The sequence below is a fragment of the Diplotaxodon limnothrissa genome, linkage group LG4 (assembly GCF_057381915.1).
Source record: "Diplotaxodon limnothrissa isolate DT_005_m linkage group LG4, D_limnothrissa_male_GT1.1, whole genome shotgun sequence".
Lineage (NCBI taxonomy): Eukaryota > Metazoa > Chordata > Actinopteri > Cichliformes > Cichlidae > Diplotaxodon > Diplotaxodon limnothrissa.
In genome coordinates this window covers 23959504-23977139 of record NC_140599.1, presented here as the reverse complement: position 1 = coordinate 23977139, position 17636 = coordinate 23959504, and the positions used below count along the sequence as shown (strand labels likewise).

The 17636-nt window shown below is 41.3% G+C and overlaps 2 protein-coding genes across 2 annotated transcripts; both read left to right on the top strand.

Moving 5' to 3' along the window:
- Nucleotides 1-868: 868 nt before the first annotated feature.
- On the top strand, nt 869-13723 carry LOC146633883 (myosin heavy chain, fast skeletal muscle-like). The gene is made up of 35 exons (XM_085351692.1): nt 869-889; nt 1081-1130; nt 1224-1446; nt 1544-1687; nt 1773-1929; nt 2268-2295; nt 2375-2672; nt 2760-2823; nt 3225-3323; nt 3414-3517; nt 3611-3749; nt 3835-3953; nt 4053-4202; nt 4287-4457; nt 4545-4851; nt 4985-5061; nt 8339-8426; nt 8509-8626; nt 8745-8868; nt 8947-9083; nt 9185-9440; nt 9627-9869; nt 10004-10180; nt 10291-10436; nt 10532-10622; nt 10726-11115; nt 11221-11347; nt 11474-11592; nt 11819-12015; nt 12110-12293; nt 12387-12552; nt 12686-12810; nt 12904-13212; nt 13303-13506; nt 13589-13723. The coding sequence occupies exons 3-35, from the start codon at nt 1243-1245 to the stop codon at nt 13721-13723; spliced, it is 5397 nt and encodes a 1798-aa protein (XP_085207818.1). The 5' UTR covers nt 869-889; nt 1081-1130; nt 1224-1242.
- A 77-nt stretch (nt 13724-13800) lies between these two features.
- Nucleotides 13801-14977, top strand: LOC146633882 (uncharacterized). The gene is made up of 5 exons (XM_085351699.1): nt 13801-13971; nt 14106-14210; nt 14301-14396; nt 14511-14642; nt 14848-14977. The coding sequence occupies exons 1-5, from the start codon at nt 13807-13809 to the stop codon at nt 14863-14865; spliced, it is 516 nt and encodes a 171-aa protein (XP_085207825.1). The 5' UTR covers nt 13801-13806; the 3' UTR covers nt 14866-14977.
- Nucleotides 14978-17636: the final 2659 nt, after the last annotated feature.

The following is a 17636-nucleotide window of genomic DNA, read 5'->3' as shown; positions in this document are numbered from 1 at the left end:
CCACCCTTTGCTGGATTTATTTTTGACCATGATAGTATCTCGTGTCCTGCTAGAAAGATAGCAAACATTAAGACAAGTCTCTGCAAGCTTTGGAAATGAAAGCTAATCCTGGCTGTGATCCCAGATGTTCCCATCCAGCAACAATTTATCACTTAGTTCATCAAAATTGGAACCTAAACACTGTATGTTCATTTGTATCCAACTAGATATTAAATGTAATCATACCAAGCTATTTTATAGTATTAAAGTACCTAATATTATGTTCCCAGTGGCTATATATAACACCTTTCTGGCAATAACAGAAAGTCTGACTCTGAATTTTATACCAGATGTCTTGGATTTTTATGTCATGTAACTATACACCAGTGGCACTGCAAGTTTAAAACTGGATATCAAAATATCAAAGATACTTGGGCGCACAGACAAGCTTATTAAATACTGTGTCAAGTTAATATCAATTTATCTTCAAGATTTACTGGAATGAATAACCCACAAACCATGCAGAGCACTGTTGTGATTTACCACTAACTATTCTGTTAAAATTTCGTACATTTTCCATTTTTAGGGGCATAATCATTTGAAGGAATATATGAACCAAAATACATTGACAATATTTTTTTTCATTAAGGAATCCAGCTATATTAACATGAGAATTTTACATTTTATTTTTTTTAATTTAAAAAATATGTTTTATAAGAAAAGAAGGATTTCATATGTGGAAAATTAATCAAAGTAATTCATTTATTTTTGACCATATCAGTATCAAGAAGCAAGGTGTCAGACATTCATGACCAAACTAAGGAGAGTGTAATTGCTGAGGAAGCAGAGTCGTTGTTTATAAAAGCAGCAGCTCTGGACATTTGCTCTAGCTGACGGGCATCTAAGACGGGTGAGTACAGTAAAGGATTCAGCTACCATGTTTTATCTACTGTGTATTATATGCTCTCATTAAGTTTATATTTTACACTTTTAAGTGTTGGGTTATTATATTTTTTAATGGCATTGAAAATTTTGCTTTTTGAATTGATTCTTAAACTAAAGAGTAAAGTGTCCATTGATATACCTTTACTTATTTTATAGCACCTTGACATACACAGGATATTAAGGAATTTCTGTTTGCATCAGCTGAGGTAAACTCCACGAATCAAAAAGAATGGATGTTAATTATGGTTTGTATAATAAGTACAGTATTTGAATTATGTGTCAATCCATCATATTTTCAGTCTCTAGTAAAGTGCCACCATGAGCACAGACGCGGAGATGGCGCAGTATGGCCCAGCGGCCATTTACCTCCGCAAGCCAGAAAAGGAGAGGATTGAGGCCCAGACTGCTCCATTTGATGCCAAGACGGCCTTCTTTGTGACTGATACTGATGAGATGTATGTCAAGGGGAAACTTACCAAGAAGGAGGGTGGTAAAGCCACTGTTGAGACAGACGGAGGAAAGGTAGATGAATAATCTATGTACTTTATCTGTTTGTTAAATATATAATGCCGAACTGTGAAAGATGAAGTTGTCTGATGGATCATTAAAATCTATTCAGACGGTCACTGTAAAGGAGGATGAAATCTACCCTAGAAACCCTCCAAAGTTTGATAAGATGGAGGACATGGCCATGATGACCCACCTTAATGAGCCATCTGTGTTGTTTAACCTCAAAGAGCGTTATGCATCATGGATGATCTACGTAAGTTTTCACATTGCTGTGTGTGAGAGGAAAGTATCATGCTGATCTGTAAATGTTTAAATGATATTTATTGTCTATGATACAGACCTACTCTGGGTTGTTCTGCGTTGTCGTCAATCCCTACAAGTGGCTTCCTGTATATGATGCTACATGTGTAGCAGGATACAGAGGAAAGAAGAGGATTGAGGCTCCACCCCACATCTTCTCCATCTCTGACAATGCCTATCAGGCCATGCTCACTGGTAAGCTCAATTTCCTATTAAAGCCTTTAAATGTTGTTGTTGTTGTATCTTTATTTGTTTCAGACATATAAAACAAAAAACAATATATACACACTACATATATTTTCATTTACAGATACGAATATATATGTAGATATACACACACACACGTATGTGTTCAGATAAACAAAAAATATATAATGAAATAAAACAAAATGCATTTAGGACTTCTACTTAAAGAGATGACCATTAATCATTGCGTGAAAAAAATTGCTTCTTACCACATAGCTACTTATAAGTGATAGGAAATAAATGAATACTAAGATTATTCAAGACATGCTTATATGTTTTTCTTTTAGATCGTGAGAACCAGTCTGTCCTGATTACGTGAGTATAATAAAAACTGTATGCAAAATATATAAAAACGATATAAAGGCATTTTAACAATGTGTCCCCTAAACCCCAGTGGAGAATCCGGTGCGGGAAAGACTGTCAACACCAAACGTGTCATCCAGTACTTTGCAACAATTGCAGCTCTTGGAGCTAAGAAGGCTGAGCCAACACCTGGCAAAATGCAGGTAGATTCTTTATTCTGCGTCAAAGTCTTTGTGACAGAAAAAGAAAATCAATTTTGGAAGATCAGCTCACATAAAAACAATATATTCTTGCAGGGCTCTCTTGAGGATCAGATTGTTGCTGCCAACCCTCTGTTGGAGGCCTACGGTAATGCCAAGACTGTGAGGAATGACAACTCCTCTCGATTTGTAAGTGATTAAAATGAGTTAATGTAAATGAGCTTTTTACTACTTGCTCTCATGAAAGGCAATATTAATAAAGATCTACCCCTGTAGGGTAAATTCATCAGGATTCACTTTGGCACATCTGGCAAGCTGTCTTCAGCTGATATTGAAACATGTAAGTTTGAACCACAGTGTAAATTACCATTATCTGTGATAGAAATTATTTTACAGCACATAAAGAGATGAGTCACTTAATTTCAGAAGAAGTAATATTGTCTGTTGTGGTGGAACACACGGATGCATGAACAGTGTGGTTACGCTATATATATAAGTTATATACTGTAACCCAGCAGTTATCGTGTGTAAGTATAAGTAGGAACATATTGCAACTTCACGGAACATTTAAAGTATAATAAGGTATACTGTGAAGCACGTTATAAGTAAAGCAACAGAACTGAAAAAAGTTTCAAACACGCCCAATGACAGCCAAGGAAATAAATGCATGTATGATCCATTTTGCAGTTTTGACTGTGATGTCTCATGTCTACAGTGTCAAAATTAATCTGTTGTCCTTAGATCTGCTGGAGAAGTCCCGTGTCACCTTCCAGTTGTCTGCTGAGAGGAGCTACCATATCTTCTATCAGCTGATGACAGGCCACAAGCCTGAGCTTCTGGGTATGCTGACAGGACACCTAAATTTAAATTTTAAAACCATTAAAATCACATTCTAAGCAAAAAACAAGTTAACTTCATTTCTCCTTTCAGAGGCTCTTCTGATCACAACTAACCCTTATGACTATCCAATGATCAGTCAGGGTGAAATCACTGTCAAGAGCATCGATGATGTGGAGGAGTTCATTGCAACAGATGTAAAATCACATTTGACACAGAATCTTATACTTAACCATAAATATCTTCTTTTGTTTTATTTATTGATAGCTGATTTCATTTTTTTCTTACAGACTGCTATTGACATCTTGGGCTTTACTGGTGAAGAGAAGTTAAGCATCTACAAGCTGACTGGTGCTGTGATGCATCATGGCAACATGAAATTCAAGCAGAAGCAGCGTGAAGAGCAGGCTGAACCTGATGGCACCGAGGGTATTGTGAAAAATTTCTATAATGGAGAAATGTTTGAAGTATTTGTATTTATTAGGTATTATAATGATTTGTTTTAATCCAACAGTGGCTGACAAGATTGCGTACCTATTGGGCCTGAACTCGGCTGATATGCTGAAAGCTTTGTGCTACCCAAGAGTCAAGGTTGGCAATGAGATGGTGACCAAAGGTCAGACCGTCCCACAGGTAATTCATAAAAGGGAGACTTGTATAATCATATTATAATTATAAACATTATAGCTGTATTCATATGGTTTTGTATAATTATAAATTCTTGTTTGCCAGGTCAACAATGCTGTCTCGGCTCTGTGCAAATCTATCTATGAGAAAATGTTCTTGTGGATGGTTATCCGTATCAATGAGATGCTGGACACAAAGCAGCCCAGACAGTTCTTCATTGGAGTGCTGGATATCGCTGGGTTTGAGATCTTTGATGTGAGCACTTGAAACATTTCAACACATTTCTTAAACTTTAAAGACTTTATTGCCATGAAGTTAGACATGGTTGTATTATTACAGTTCAACAGCTTGGAGCAACTCTGCATCAACTTCACCAATGAGAAACTGCAACAGTTTTTCAACCATCACATGTTTGTCCTGGAGCAAGAGGAGTACAAGAAAGAAGGCATTATATGGGAGTTCATTGACTTTGGTATGGACTTGGCTGCTTGCATTGAGCTTATTGAGAAGGTAAACAGCTGCTCAGGAAGAAATGTACATGTGGTTGCATATGTTACCTCCCTTGAAATTTTAATATGATTTGTGCCATTTTCTCAGCCAATGGGCATCTTCTCCATCCTTGAAGAGGAGTGCATGTTCCCCAAGGCCTCTGACACAACGTTCAAGAACAAGCTGCACGATCAGCATCTTGGCAAGACCAAAGCATTTGAGAAACCAAAGCCTGGAAAGGGCAAGGCTGAGGCACACTTCTCCCTGGTTCACTATGCTGGTACAGTGGACTACAATATCACTGGCTGGCTGGACAAGAACAAGGACCCACTGAATGACTCAGTTGTGCAGCTCTACCAGAAGTCTTCAAACAAACTGCTGGGCTTCCTGTACGCAGCCCATGCTGGAGCTGAAGGTAAGAAAAAAAAGTGCTCACAAACTCCCATGTCCAGTACAGATAGCTACAATGTGCATACTGCAGGCTAAAATTATACAGTGAAAAATATTTTTTCAATTCCAGTAATGAAATTTACTGTTTATGAAAACAGAGGCTGCTGGTGGTGGTGGCAAGAAGGGTGGCAAGAAGAAGGGTGGTTCCTTCCAGACCGTGTCTGCTCTTTTCAGAGTATGTATAGATTTATTTATATATATATATATATATATATATATATATATATATATATATATATATATATATATATATATATATATATATATATATATATATATATATATATATATATGGTTTTTTTTGTCTGTGTTTTTTTTTTATATATATATATATATATATAAAAACACCCAGCACGCCCCTGCGGGCAGTTTATCCTTCAAGCTCGGGTCCTCTACCAGAGGCCTGGGAGCTTGAGGGTCCTGCGCAGTATCTTAGCTGTTCCCAGGACTGCGCTCTTCTGGACAGAGATCTCTGATGTTATTCCCGGGATCTGCTGGAGCCACTCGCCTAGCTTGGGAGTCACCGCACCTAGTGCTCCGATTACCACGGGGACCACCATTACCTTCACCCTCCACATCCTCTCGAGCTCTTCTCTGAGCCCTTGGTATTTCTCCAGCTTCTCGTGTTCTTTCTTCCTGATATTGCTGTCATTGGGAACCGCTACATCGATCACTACGGCCGTCTTCTTCTGTTTGTCTACCACCACTATGTCCGGTTGATTAGCCACCACCATTTTGTCCGTCTGTATCTGGAAGTCCCACAGGATCTTAGCTCGGTCATTCTCCACCACCCTTGGGGGCATCTCCCATTTTGACCTCGGGACTTCCAGGTTATACTCGGCACAGATGTTCCTGTACACTATGCCGGCCACTTGGTTATGGCGTTCCATGTATGCCTTGTCTGCTAGCATCTTGCACCCTGCTGTTATGTGCTAGATTATCTCTGGGGCATCTTTACACAGCCTGCACCTGGGGTCTTGCCTGGTGTGATAGACCCCAGCCTCTATGGATCTTGTACTCAGAGCTTGTTCTTGTGCTGCCATGATTAGTGCCTCTGTGCTGTCTTTCAGTCCAGCTTTGTCCAGCCACTGGTAGGATTTCTGGATATCAGCCACCTCCTCTATCTGCCGGTGGTACATACCGTGCAGGGGCCTATCCTTCCATGATGGTTCCTCGTCTCCCTCCTCTTTCTTGGGTTTCTGCTGCCTGAGGTATTCACTGAGCAATCGGTCAGTTGGGGCCATCTTCCCAATGTATTCTTGGATGTTCGTTGTCTCATCCTGGACTGTGGTGCTGACACTCACCAGTCCCCGGCCCCCTTCCTTCTGCTCCCGCTGAGGCACAGAAACAACTGAGGAATGTCCAAGCGTACAGCCTCAGGGTGCTGGACTTGGGGTGAAACCCTCCATGCATGGTAAGGAGCTTTCTTGTCTTTATGTCAGTGGCTTCTATCTCCTCCTTTGGCCAGCCTATTACCCCAGCAGGGTACCTGATCACGGGCAGGGCGTACTTGTTGATGACCCGGATCTTGTTCTTACCATTCAGCTGACTACTCAGGACTTGCCTGACCCTCTGCAGGTACTTGGTGGTTGCAGCTTTTCTAGCGGCCTCTTCATTGTTCCCATTCCCCTGCGGGATCCCCAGGTACTTGTAACTGTCCTCTATGTCTGCAATGTTGCCTTCTGGTAGTTCAATCCCCTCAGTTCTGACTACCTTCCCTCTCTTTGTTACCATCCGACTACACTTCTCCAGTCCGAACGACATTCCAATGTCATTGCTGTATAGCCTGGTAGTGTGGATCAGTGAATCGATGTCTCGTTCACTCTTGGCATACAGCTTGATGTCATCCATGTACAGGAGGTGGCTGACAACTGCTCCGTTCCGTAATCGGTATCCGTAGCCAGTCTTGTTAATGATCTCACTGAGGGGGTTCAGGCCTATGCAGAACAGCAGTGGGGACAGAGCATCTCCTTGGGAGATCCCGCACTTGATGGTGACTTGTGCTATGGGCTTGGAGTTGGCCTCCAGTGTTGTACGCCACATCCCCATTGAGTTCCTGATGAAGGCTCTTAGGGTCCCATTGATCTTGTACAATTCTAGGCATTCCAGTATCCAGCTGTGGGGCATTGAGTCATAGGCCTTCTTGTAATCAATCCAGACAGTGCACAGGTTGGTCAGTCTGGTCTTGCAGTCTCGGCTGACTGTTCTGTCTACCAGTAGCTGGTGTTTTGCACCTCTGGTATTCTTGCCAATTCCTTTCTGTGTCCCGCTCATGTATTGACCCATGTGCCTGTTCATCTTAGCCGATATGATGCGATATGATTTGATTCCGGGTGTCTCTCGTTAACTAGCAGCTGGTTCATTTGTGCTGCCAGACACTCGTGGAGTGCAGTCAGCTTCTTTAGCCAGTAGGCATGAACCATGTCGGGCCCTGGTGCTGTCCAACTCTTCATACTGGAGACCCTTTCTTGGATATCTGCCACTGTGATGGTTACTGGACCCTGTTCAGGGAGGTCGCTGTGGTCTGCCCTCAGATCCACTAGCCACTGAGCATTGCCGTTATGGATTGCATCCTTCTCCCATATGCTCTTCCAGTATTGCTCCGTCTCCAGCCTTGGTGGTGCTGTTCTCTTATTATTATTGTTCCCTTGCCACTGAGAGTACACCTTTGCTGGTTCTGTGGAGAACAGCTGGTTTATTCTCCTGCCTTCTATCTCTCTGGTGTACCTCCTCAACCGGGTGGCCAAGGCTGTGAGTCTTTGCTTGGCAGTTTCCAAGGCCTCAGGTATGGACAGCTTGCTGTATTTCTGCAACTCCGTTAGTTGGCTAACCTCCCTCCGTGCTACTTTGATCTTGCCCTCTAGCCTCCTCCTCCATGGAGGGTACTGCCCCTTGTGGCTGTTCAACTTGTAGCCAAGCATCTCACTGATCACTGCTGCCGTATTGTAGATCAGCTTGTTAGTGTCGGTAATCGTGGTTGTAGGTATTGTCCGTAGTGCTGCATTACCATCATCTAGCAGACCTTCTGAGGGTACTTCACGTAATCTTGGTAACCGGCTATGGGGGATCCAGGTTTCAAGCTTGGCCATGATCCTATTTTTCAGGTCAGTTCCTCTCGCACTCAATGATCCTTCTCCTATCGCACTTGGGGCTATGTACCCAATCTCGGGTGGGGGTGATGATATCTCCCCCTTGACCTGGCGTCCTGACTCCTCCTTGCCGTAGCATTTGTGTTGTACCTCGTCAATCTCTAGCTGTGAGAGCAGTCCCTTCTTTCGAATGTTGATATATATATATATATATATATATATATATATATATATATATATATATAGATATAGATATAGATATAGATATATATAGAGATATATAGATAGATATAGATATGTGTGTAAATTAAATGCTCATTTTTAAATAGTATCAACCTATTATCTAATGATGCTGATCTACAGGAGAATCTGGCCAAGCTGATGACCAACTTAAGAAGCACTCATCCTCACTTTGTCCGTTGCCTGATTCCCAATGAGACAAAGACCCCAGGTACCCTACAGTAATATTAACTGTAAAAATGACAGTAAGAATATAGAAAAGATTTGAAACATTATGCATTTCTGACTCTCAGGCCTTATGGAGAACTTCCTGGTCATCCACCAGCTGAGGTGTAACGGTGTACTGGAGGGCATCAGAATCTGCAGAAAGGGTTTCCCCAGCAGAATCCTCTATGGTGACTTCAAGCAGAGGTGACAGCACATTACAATATTGGAAAGGAAAAATGGTTTCATGGTTGTTGTAAAGGACAAACTTGAATATGATGGAAGAAAAATCTAAGTAACAACTGTAATTGTATCTCTCTTGAAGATACAAAGTGTTGAATGCCAGTGTCATCCCTGAGGGACAGTTCATTGACAACAAGAAAGCTTCAGAGAAGCTGCTTGGCTCCATTGATGTGGATCACACACAATACATGTTTGGGCACACAAAGGTACACTTCATTATATTAATAGACATTAACAAAAACTGTCCCTTTGTACTTGTACTTATGTTTTCAATGATTAAATAGGTGTTCTTCAAAGCTGGTCTGCTGGGCACTCTTGAGGAGTTGAGAGATGAGAAACTGGCTGAGCTGGTGACCATGACTCAGGCTCTCTGCAGAGGATACGTCATGAGGAAAGAGTTTGTGAAGATGATGGAGAGGAGGTAACATTATCATAGTAAACTCTATTGTATTCTCTTTTGTATTTCCTTCCTCATATTAAGATCCGACGACACAAAGTAACACTCTCATGTTTGGTTTTTAGAGAATCTATCTACACCATCCAGTACAACATCCGTTCTTTCATGAATGTCAAGAACTGGCCATGGCTGAAAGTATATTTCAAGATCAAGCCTCTTCTGAAGAGTGCTGAGACTGAGAAGGAGTTGCAGAACATGAAGGAGAACTATGATAAGATGAAGACAGACCTGGCTGCTGCTCTGGCTAAGAAGAAGGAACTGGAAGAGAAGATGGTCAGCCTGCTGCAGGAGAAGAATGACCTGCAACTTCAAGTGGCTGCAGTAAGTAGTAGAGAAAAGTATACATTGCACCTATAGTTCATGTATATAAGGTAGATATAAAAAGACCACATGTTTGTCTCTCCCTCTGATTATTTATTTGCTAAAACAAAAGTGTAGTTAAAATTATGATTTTAACTACACTTTTGTCACAAATAATCTAACTTGTGTGTTCAACATGTATTATAGGAAGTTGACAATCTCTCCGATGCTGAAGAAAGGTGTGAGGGGCTCATTAAGAGCAAAATCCAGCTTGAAGCAAAACTCAAAGAGACAAGTGAGAGACTGGAGGATGAAGAGGAAATCAATGCTGAGCTGACTGCTAAGAAGAGGAAGCTGGAGGATGAATGCTCTGAGCTGAAGAAGGACATTGATGACTTGGAGCTCACCTTGGCCAAAGTGGAGAAGGAGAAACATGCCACAGAAAACAAGGTTCAGTTCATTTTGATTGTATACTTAGTTCAATTAAAACATGTAATGTTGTTCTTTGAATATACATGTTAAACGATCAAATAATCAGCAAAATCTCGAACAAAATTAAACTTAATGTATTCACATTGTTTCAGGTGAAAAACCTGACAGAGGAGATGGCATCTCAAGATGAGTCAATTGCCAAGTTGACTAAGGAGAAGAAAGCCTTACAAGAGGCCCATCAGCAAACACTGGATGATCTCCAGGCAGAGGAGGACAAAGTCAACACTCTGACCAAGTCCAAAACAAAGCTGGAACAGCAAGTTGATGATGTAAGAAAACTATAAAAATTACGTTGTTGTTTTTTGTTTTTTATGGAAAGAATTTTAGTGCTGAATCATTGTCATACCAACCACTTAAATCAACTGACATGACTTTATAGCTTGAGGGTTCACTGGAGCAAGAGAAGAAGCTCCGCATGGACCTTGAGAGAGCCAAGAGGAAGCTGGAGGGAGATCTGAAACTGGCCCAGGAATCCATAATGGATCTGGAGAATGACAAGCAGCAGTCTGATGAGAAAATCAAGAAGTAGGGCTTTTTTTGTAAATAATTTTCTTTACACACACTGCATTGCAATAATCATATGGACTATGATCGTAAAACCATACTTCTTCCACACCAAGGAAGGACTTTGAAATCAGCCAACTTCTCAGCAAAATTGAAGATGAACAATCCCTTGGTGCTCAACTTCAGAAGAAGATCAAAGAACTTCAGGTAACACTAACGACCAGTCTTCATAAAGAATATTGTTCATTATAATTCAAAAACCTAGTTTAGTTTAGGTTCTAATCGATAAATCCAAATAATTTCAAACTAGGCTCGTATTGAGGAGCTGGAAGAGGAGATTGAGGCTGAGAGGGCAGCTCGGGCTAAGGTAGAGAAGCAGAGAGCCGACCTCTCCAGGGAGCTTGAAGAGATCAGCGAGAGGCTCGAGGAAGCTGGTGGAGCAACAGCTGCTCAGATTGAGATGAACAAGAAGCGAGAGGCTGAGTTCCAGAAACTGCGTCGTGATCTTGAGGAATCAACTCTGCAGCATGAAGCTACTGCAGCAGCTCTCCGTAAGAAGCAGGCTGACACTGTAGCAGAGCTCGGAGAGCAGATCGACAACCTCCAGCGTGTCAAACAGAAGCTGGAGAAAGAGAAGAGCGAGTACAAGATGGAGATTGATGACCTCTCCAGCAACATGGAGGCTGTTGCTAAAGCAAAGGTGCGGACAGTATTTATAGAGAACAGATTTTTTCTTTTTTACATTTCAGGACCGCCAAAGCAGCTCATTAACTGTTAACATGGATATGGCATTACTTGGTGACAGGGCAACTTGGAGAAAATGTGCAGGACTCTTGAGGATCAACTAAGTGAACTCAAAGCCAAAAATGATGAGAATGTTCGTCAGCTGAATGACATTAATGCCCAGAAGGCGAGACTTCAAACAGAGAATGGTAAGTGATGTATAACAAAAACACAGTCTGTCTCTGGAAATTTGTCATTTACAGGTACCTAAAACTACAACCAATCAGTGGGTGAAATGGAACAAACTGGGCTTAATACATGTGTGTTAACTACAGGTGAGTTCAGTCGCCAGCTTGAGGAGAAAGAAGCTCTTGTTTCTCAGCTCACAAGGGGCAAGCAGGCCTTCACTCAGCAGATTGAGGAACTGAAGAGACACGTTGAGGAGGAAGTGAAGGTCTGAAATGTTTTCTCTCTTCTGTTAAATTTCAGCACTTACTAATAAAAACAGAGACAAGTTTTAATCAGTTACAGAGACACTCAGTAACTCTGAGACAGATAATCCTCTAATATCTTTCTAAGGTTTTACCTCTTAAATTTGTTATCCTCTCAGCATTAGACTTTAAAATTGATTTCAACAAAAAAAAAATCCCGAAATCTGAAATCAACTGTCACTTCAACAGGCCAAGAATGCCCTGGCTCATGCAGTTCAGTCAGCACGTCATGACTGTGATCTGCTGAGAGAGCAGTTTGAGGAGGAGCAGGAGGCCAAGGCTGAGCTGCAGCGAGGAATGTCCAAGGCCAACAGTGAGGTGGCTCAGTGGCGATCCAAATATGAGACTGATGCCATCCAGCGAACTGAGGAGCTGGAGGAGTCCAAGTAAGTCACCATACTTTCATTGTTTAAATTAGTTTTCAGATTTAAAACCAAACAATTCAGCCTTAATTTAAAAAAATATATATTTTAACAACAGGAAAAAGCTTGCCCAGCGCCTGCAGGAGGCTGAGGAATCCATTGAGGCTGTGAACTCCAAGTGTGCCTCACTGGAGAAGACCAAGCAGAGGCTGCAGGGTGAGGTGGAGGACCTCATGATTGATGTGGAGAGAGCTAATGCTCTGGCTGCCAACCTTGACAAGAAGCAGAGGAACTTTGATAAAGTAAAGTTTTAAACATAACCTCTATCATCAAAGGAGAAATTACACCCATTACAACAACTAATTATTTAATTAATACATTTTTAATTAATCTAGGTCCTGGCAGAATGGAAGCAGAAGTATGAGGAGAGCCAGGCAGAGCTGGAAGGAGCCCAAAAGGAGGCTCGTTCTCTCAGCACTGAGTTGTTCAAGATGAAGAACTCATATGAAGAGGCTCTGGATCATCTTGAGACCATGAAAAGAGAGAACAAGAACCTGCAGCGTACGCTTATCTTGCTATAGATCATATGGATATGATTCTAATGTTTATATTCATTTATATGTTATGTTGTGGCCAAAACATTTGCATATATCAGCTCCAAGTACTAAAACTCTTGGCTGTGTTTGCTCTGTAGAGGAGATCTCAGATCTGACTGAGCAGATTGGTGAGACTGGAAAGAGCATCCATGAGCTGGAAAAGGCCAAGAAGACTGTTGAGACTGAGAAGTCTGAAATTCAGACAGCTCTGGAGGAAGCTGAGGTAATGTATTTTATAAAAGTGTACTTTGTTTGTAATTACATTTATAAAACTATCCCTTCTCCAGTTTATTTTGAAATAAACCTTTATTTAAAGGGAACTCTGGAGCACGAGGAGGCCAAGATCCTTCGTGTTCAGCTTGAGCTAAACCAGGTAAAAGGTGAGATTGACAGGAAGCTGTCAGAGAAGGACGAGGAGATGGAGCAGATCAAGAGGAACAGCCAGAGGGTGATTGACTCCATGCAGAGCACTCTTGATGCTGAGGTCAGGAGCAGGAATGATGCCCTGAGAGTCAAGAAGAAGATGGAGGGAGACCTGAATGAGATGGAGATTCAGCTGAGCCATGCCAACAGACAGGCTGCTGAGGCACAGAAACAACTGAGGAATGTCCAAGGACAGCTCAAGGTGAGTTGGTAGATTGTGTGTGTGTTTGTGTTTTTTTTAATTAACCTCCAAGCAAACAATGATAATATCATTTGTTTTATTTGTCATCAGGATGCTCAGCTGCACCTGGATGACGCAGTCAGAGGACAGGAAGACATGAAGGAGCAGGTCGCCATGGTGGAGCGCAGAAATGGTCTGATGGTGGCTGAGATTGAGGAGCTGAGAGCCGCTCTGGAGCAGACAGAGAGAGGACGCAAAGTAGCTGAGCAGGAGTTGGTTGATGCTAGCGAGCGTGTTGGACTGCTTCACTCTCAGGTTGGTATTCATTACTTTACAAGAACTTTGAGACATCAGAGAGTGAGAATCACAGCATTAAAACGGTTTCTTTTTCATTCAGAACACCAGTCTTTTGAACACCAAGAAGAAGCTGGAGGCTGACCTTGTCCAGGTTCAGGGTGAGGTGGATGATGCAGTTCAGGAAGCAAGAAATGCTGAGGAGAAGGCCAAAAAGGCTATCACTGATGTAAGTTAGTACTTTACAAGCATCTTATCTTTTCAAAATGTTTGTTCATGCTTGATCAATAATGCCAATACCACCCATACTTTCAGGCTGCCATGATGGCTGAGGAGCTGAAGAAGGAGCAGGACACCAGTGCTCACCTGGAGAGGATGAAGAAGAACCTGGAGGTCACAGTCAAGGACCTGCAGCACCGTCTGGATGAGGCAGAGAACCTCGCCATGAAGGGTGGCAAGAAGCAGCTCCAGAAACTGGAGTCCAGGGTATGTACTGCATATATTCTTGAGTTATTATTCAAGTATTAAATAAACACTTTGATGCCATCACATGATCTCCACCCATTTTCTTTCTACTCTTAATATTTATTAAAAGCTGATTACTTATCATGGCATTAAAGGTCCGTGAACTAGAAACTGAAGTTGAAGCTGAGCAGAGACGTGGAGCTGATGCTGTTAAAGGAGTCCGCAAATATGAGAGGAGAGTGAAGGAGCTCACCTACCAGGTGATTACACATTTACCTAAACATCTATTACATTTAAGTTCCTAAATTCTTTCTTCTTCAGCCGTCAGTAACAGTTTGTTGTTTATGCAGACTGAGGAGGACAAGAAGAATTTGGTCAGACTTCAGGATCTGGTGGACAAGCTACAGCTCAAAGTCAAGGCTTACAAGAGACAGGCTGAGGAGGCTGTGAGTGAAATGTTTTGTGATTTTTACATATGGAATTCACAGCTTCATAACTGAGATATCTCTCATATATGATCAGATATGTTTTTAAATAAAACATATTATTGCACTGAACAGGAGGAACAGGCCAACACCCACATGTCCAGACTGAGAAAGGTCCAACATGAGATGGAGGAAGCTCAGGAGCGTGCTGACATTGCTGAATCTCAGGTCAACAAACTGAGAGCCAAGAGCCGTGATGCTGGAAAGGTAATTCATCTAATTCGTTTACACAACATTTAATGTTGATCAGATGAGTGTTTGATATAATGTTGAATGTTGTTTGCTTTGTATTATTAATTTGCTTTGATTTGAAGAGAGTAGAGAGTGTAGATACTTGTACAAAAACAACACGCAATAAATTGCTTACTGTTAATATGCGTTGAATAATTTTACCTTTCATTATTTTTTTCAGGGTGAAAGTGCTGAATAAGACACATTCTTTTGGAACTTTTTGGCAGTGTTCATAAAATATGAACTAACTGTTAAATTGTCTGCTTATGATGTATTAATTCAATAAACACTTTCATTATGATTTCATGAAATGTAAAGAGTTTTATTTATTGTATGTTCTAAAATATTCACTATCAAACATACAATGTTTAACACAGTAATTTCTTGAAAACAGCACTTTTCCTTTACCTTTAAAAGAAAACCACATTTCACAAAAACTATGATAATTTAAAAGTAAATTTTTTGCAATCCTAAAAAAAATTGTGCTTCACAAGCAAATTTTCCATTAAACAACAATTAATTTCCATTGTCACATCAGTTAAACAAATGGCTGCATATGTCAATATTTTTTTAATTAATCTGTAAATGCTTTATAAGCCATTATTAATGCGGTCTTTCGCTACTCTGGTTAAAAATGATAAGTCACTTAGATAACTTAAAGATATTATTGTTTGGCTTTTCTCAGTGTTTTATTTGTTCGTGAGTAAATCTAAACAAATAAATATCTAAACAATAATAACAGTGACATTTAAGTTAATTTATCCGATAAATAAACATTGTAAAATATATATATATACACACACACACACACACACATATATATGTGTATGTATATATATATATATATATTAGGGGTGCAACGATATTCGTATCGATATTGAACCGTTCGATACAGTGCTTTCGGTTCGGTACGCATATGTATCGAACAATACAACATTTGTAATTTATTTTATCAACTTTCCTTCTGACAATGCTGTCTGTGTTGAGCACTCAGTGAATCTGCGTTCGACTACTCCGCCTAGGCTGCACTGTCGAGCGCAGATCCACTGAGTGCTCAACACAGACAGCATAGTCAGAAGGAAGAGCGCAGGGCACCTCCCCCACCCTCATTCAGATCTGGCGTTTGGAATTATTTTGGTTTTCATGTGATGTATGACCCTGAAGGTAAGCGAGTCATGGACTAAAGTAAAACAGTATGTTGGATGTGCCATGCAATGCTCAATTACATGGGTGGGAACTAGTGTGTTAGCGCAGTTAGCTCGTTAACTTGTTGGCCGTCTAGCCCCACGCACGGGGCGATCAGCGGTAGCTCGTTAACGGAGATTTGCCGTGTTGTGGCGTTAAGGTCATTTCAATGAGATTAACCTGAAAGCAATAGTGGGAACACAACGAATATGACTGCACATTTACGCCGACATCATCCTAGTGCAAAGACCAAAACAACAAGCATGCTTCTAAAATCTATCTCTTCCCTGCCCGTCGGGCTACTGTAGGAAGGAAAAATATATGTCAATGCTTTTGCATTCTTTCAGAAATGTAGCTGGGTAATTATGTCATTGGCATCGGTGAGCCACTGTCAATATGTGACATATTGAAATCGCGTTTGAATTTGCGCTTGTTTTTTTGCTTTCACTTTGCAATCGCGAACTGTGTATAGAGAGCAACAGCACTGATCTGTGAGTGATGATAATTTGCGCACCAATTCCTCTGACATCGTCTTATTAATCGTTAGCTTACTATGCAAACATGACAAGTGAAATCTCCCGCAGCTTAAACATGTGAGAGGTTGATCGCGCAGAGAATCGCTGAGCTTATGTGAGTGAGCGTGTAAAAGCATTTCAGTTCTGCTGAGCCAAATAAGACAGGTCAGGGTGAAGAAGTGACAGCCAAAGAAAAGCTTACCACAAAACGGAGAAGTTATGACAAATCAGACTATAAGGCAAAAAGAAAGTGCAGCTTTATGGTTTCATGGACAAAAGAATTTCTGTGGCTGCAATATGACGAGCTAAATAACCAGGGCTGCACATAAGTGGTCCGCAGGTGCGCATTCGCTGTCAAAATAAAAAACACGCACAAGGGTTAGGGTTAAATTTAAAAACTGTACTTTTGAGTTAAAATATATATTTATAATTTTAATAAATGACAAATTAAAAAGGCATGAACATTTTTTTTGTATCGAAAAAATATCGAACCGTGACACCAAAGTATCGAACCGAACCGTGAATTTTGTGTATCGTTGCACCCCTAATAAATATATATATATATATATATATATATATATATATATAGCTGGATAGCGTAGTGGTTAAACTACACGCCTTTGGAACAGAGGATCGCAAGTTCGATTCCTGCCTGGGGCGTCTGTATCCAGTAAGGGTCCTAAGGCTAGACCCCCTATGCTAAGCAAGCCTACCGCAGACATGAGCGAGACAGATAAATATGAAGGCATGCCGGCTCGGACGTCGCCCGGATCAACAAGGTCCGCGTCAGGTGTTGAGGAACCAGGGCACCCTGACGAAAAGTGGGCTACTGGAACAAGAAGGCATCGGTGGGCAAGGGACGAAAACAGGGCGTTGTTGGAATGCTACTACGCAAGTAACCCCGGCGGAAGGGGCTACATGAATAGGATGAGGGACCTATGGATTCTTCGATACCCAACATCCACAATGACGGCGAAACAACTAGTAGCTCAGTGTTCCAACATTCGAAAGAAGGGACTGCTCTCACAGCTAGAGATTGACGAGGTACAACACAAATGCTACGGCAAGGAGGAGTCAGGACGCCAGGTCAGGGGGGAGATATCATCACCCCCACCCGAGATTGGGTACATAGCCCCAAGTGCGATAGGAGAAGGATCGTTGAGTGCGAGAGGAGCTGACCTGAAAAATAGGATCATGGCCAAGCTTGAAACCTGGATCCCCCGTAGCCGGTTACCAAGATTACGTGAAGTACCCTCAGAAGGTCTGCTAG

Coding starts and splice junctions, on each gene's coding strand:
- LOC146633883 (XM_085351692.1), top strand. CDS start 1,243: ATGAGCACAGACGCGGAGATGGCGCAGTATGGCCCAGCGGCCATTTAC. Junction 1,930..2,267: donor CTATCAGGCCATGCTCACTG/GTAAGCTCAATT, acceptor TTTTTCTTTTAG/ATCGTGAGAACCAGTCTGTC. Junction 11,348..11,473: donor GAGACTTCAAACAGAGAATG/GTAAGTGATGTA, acceptor TGTTAACTACAG/GTGAGTTCAGTCGCCAGCTT.
- LOC146633882 (XM_085351699.1), top strand. CDS start 13,807: ATGATGGCTGAGGAGCTGAAGAAGGAGCAGGACACCAGTGCTCACCTG. Junction 13,972..14,105: donor TCCAGAAACTGGAGTCCAGG/GTATGTACTGCA, acceptor ATGGCATTAAAG/GTCCGTGAACTAGAAACTGA. Junction 14,397..14,510: donor AGAGACAGGCTGAGGAGGCT/GTGAGTGAAATG, acceptor TGCACTGAACAG/GAGGAACAGGCCAACACCCA.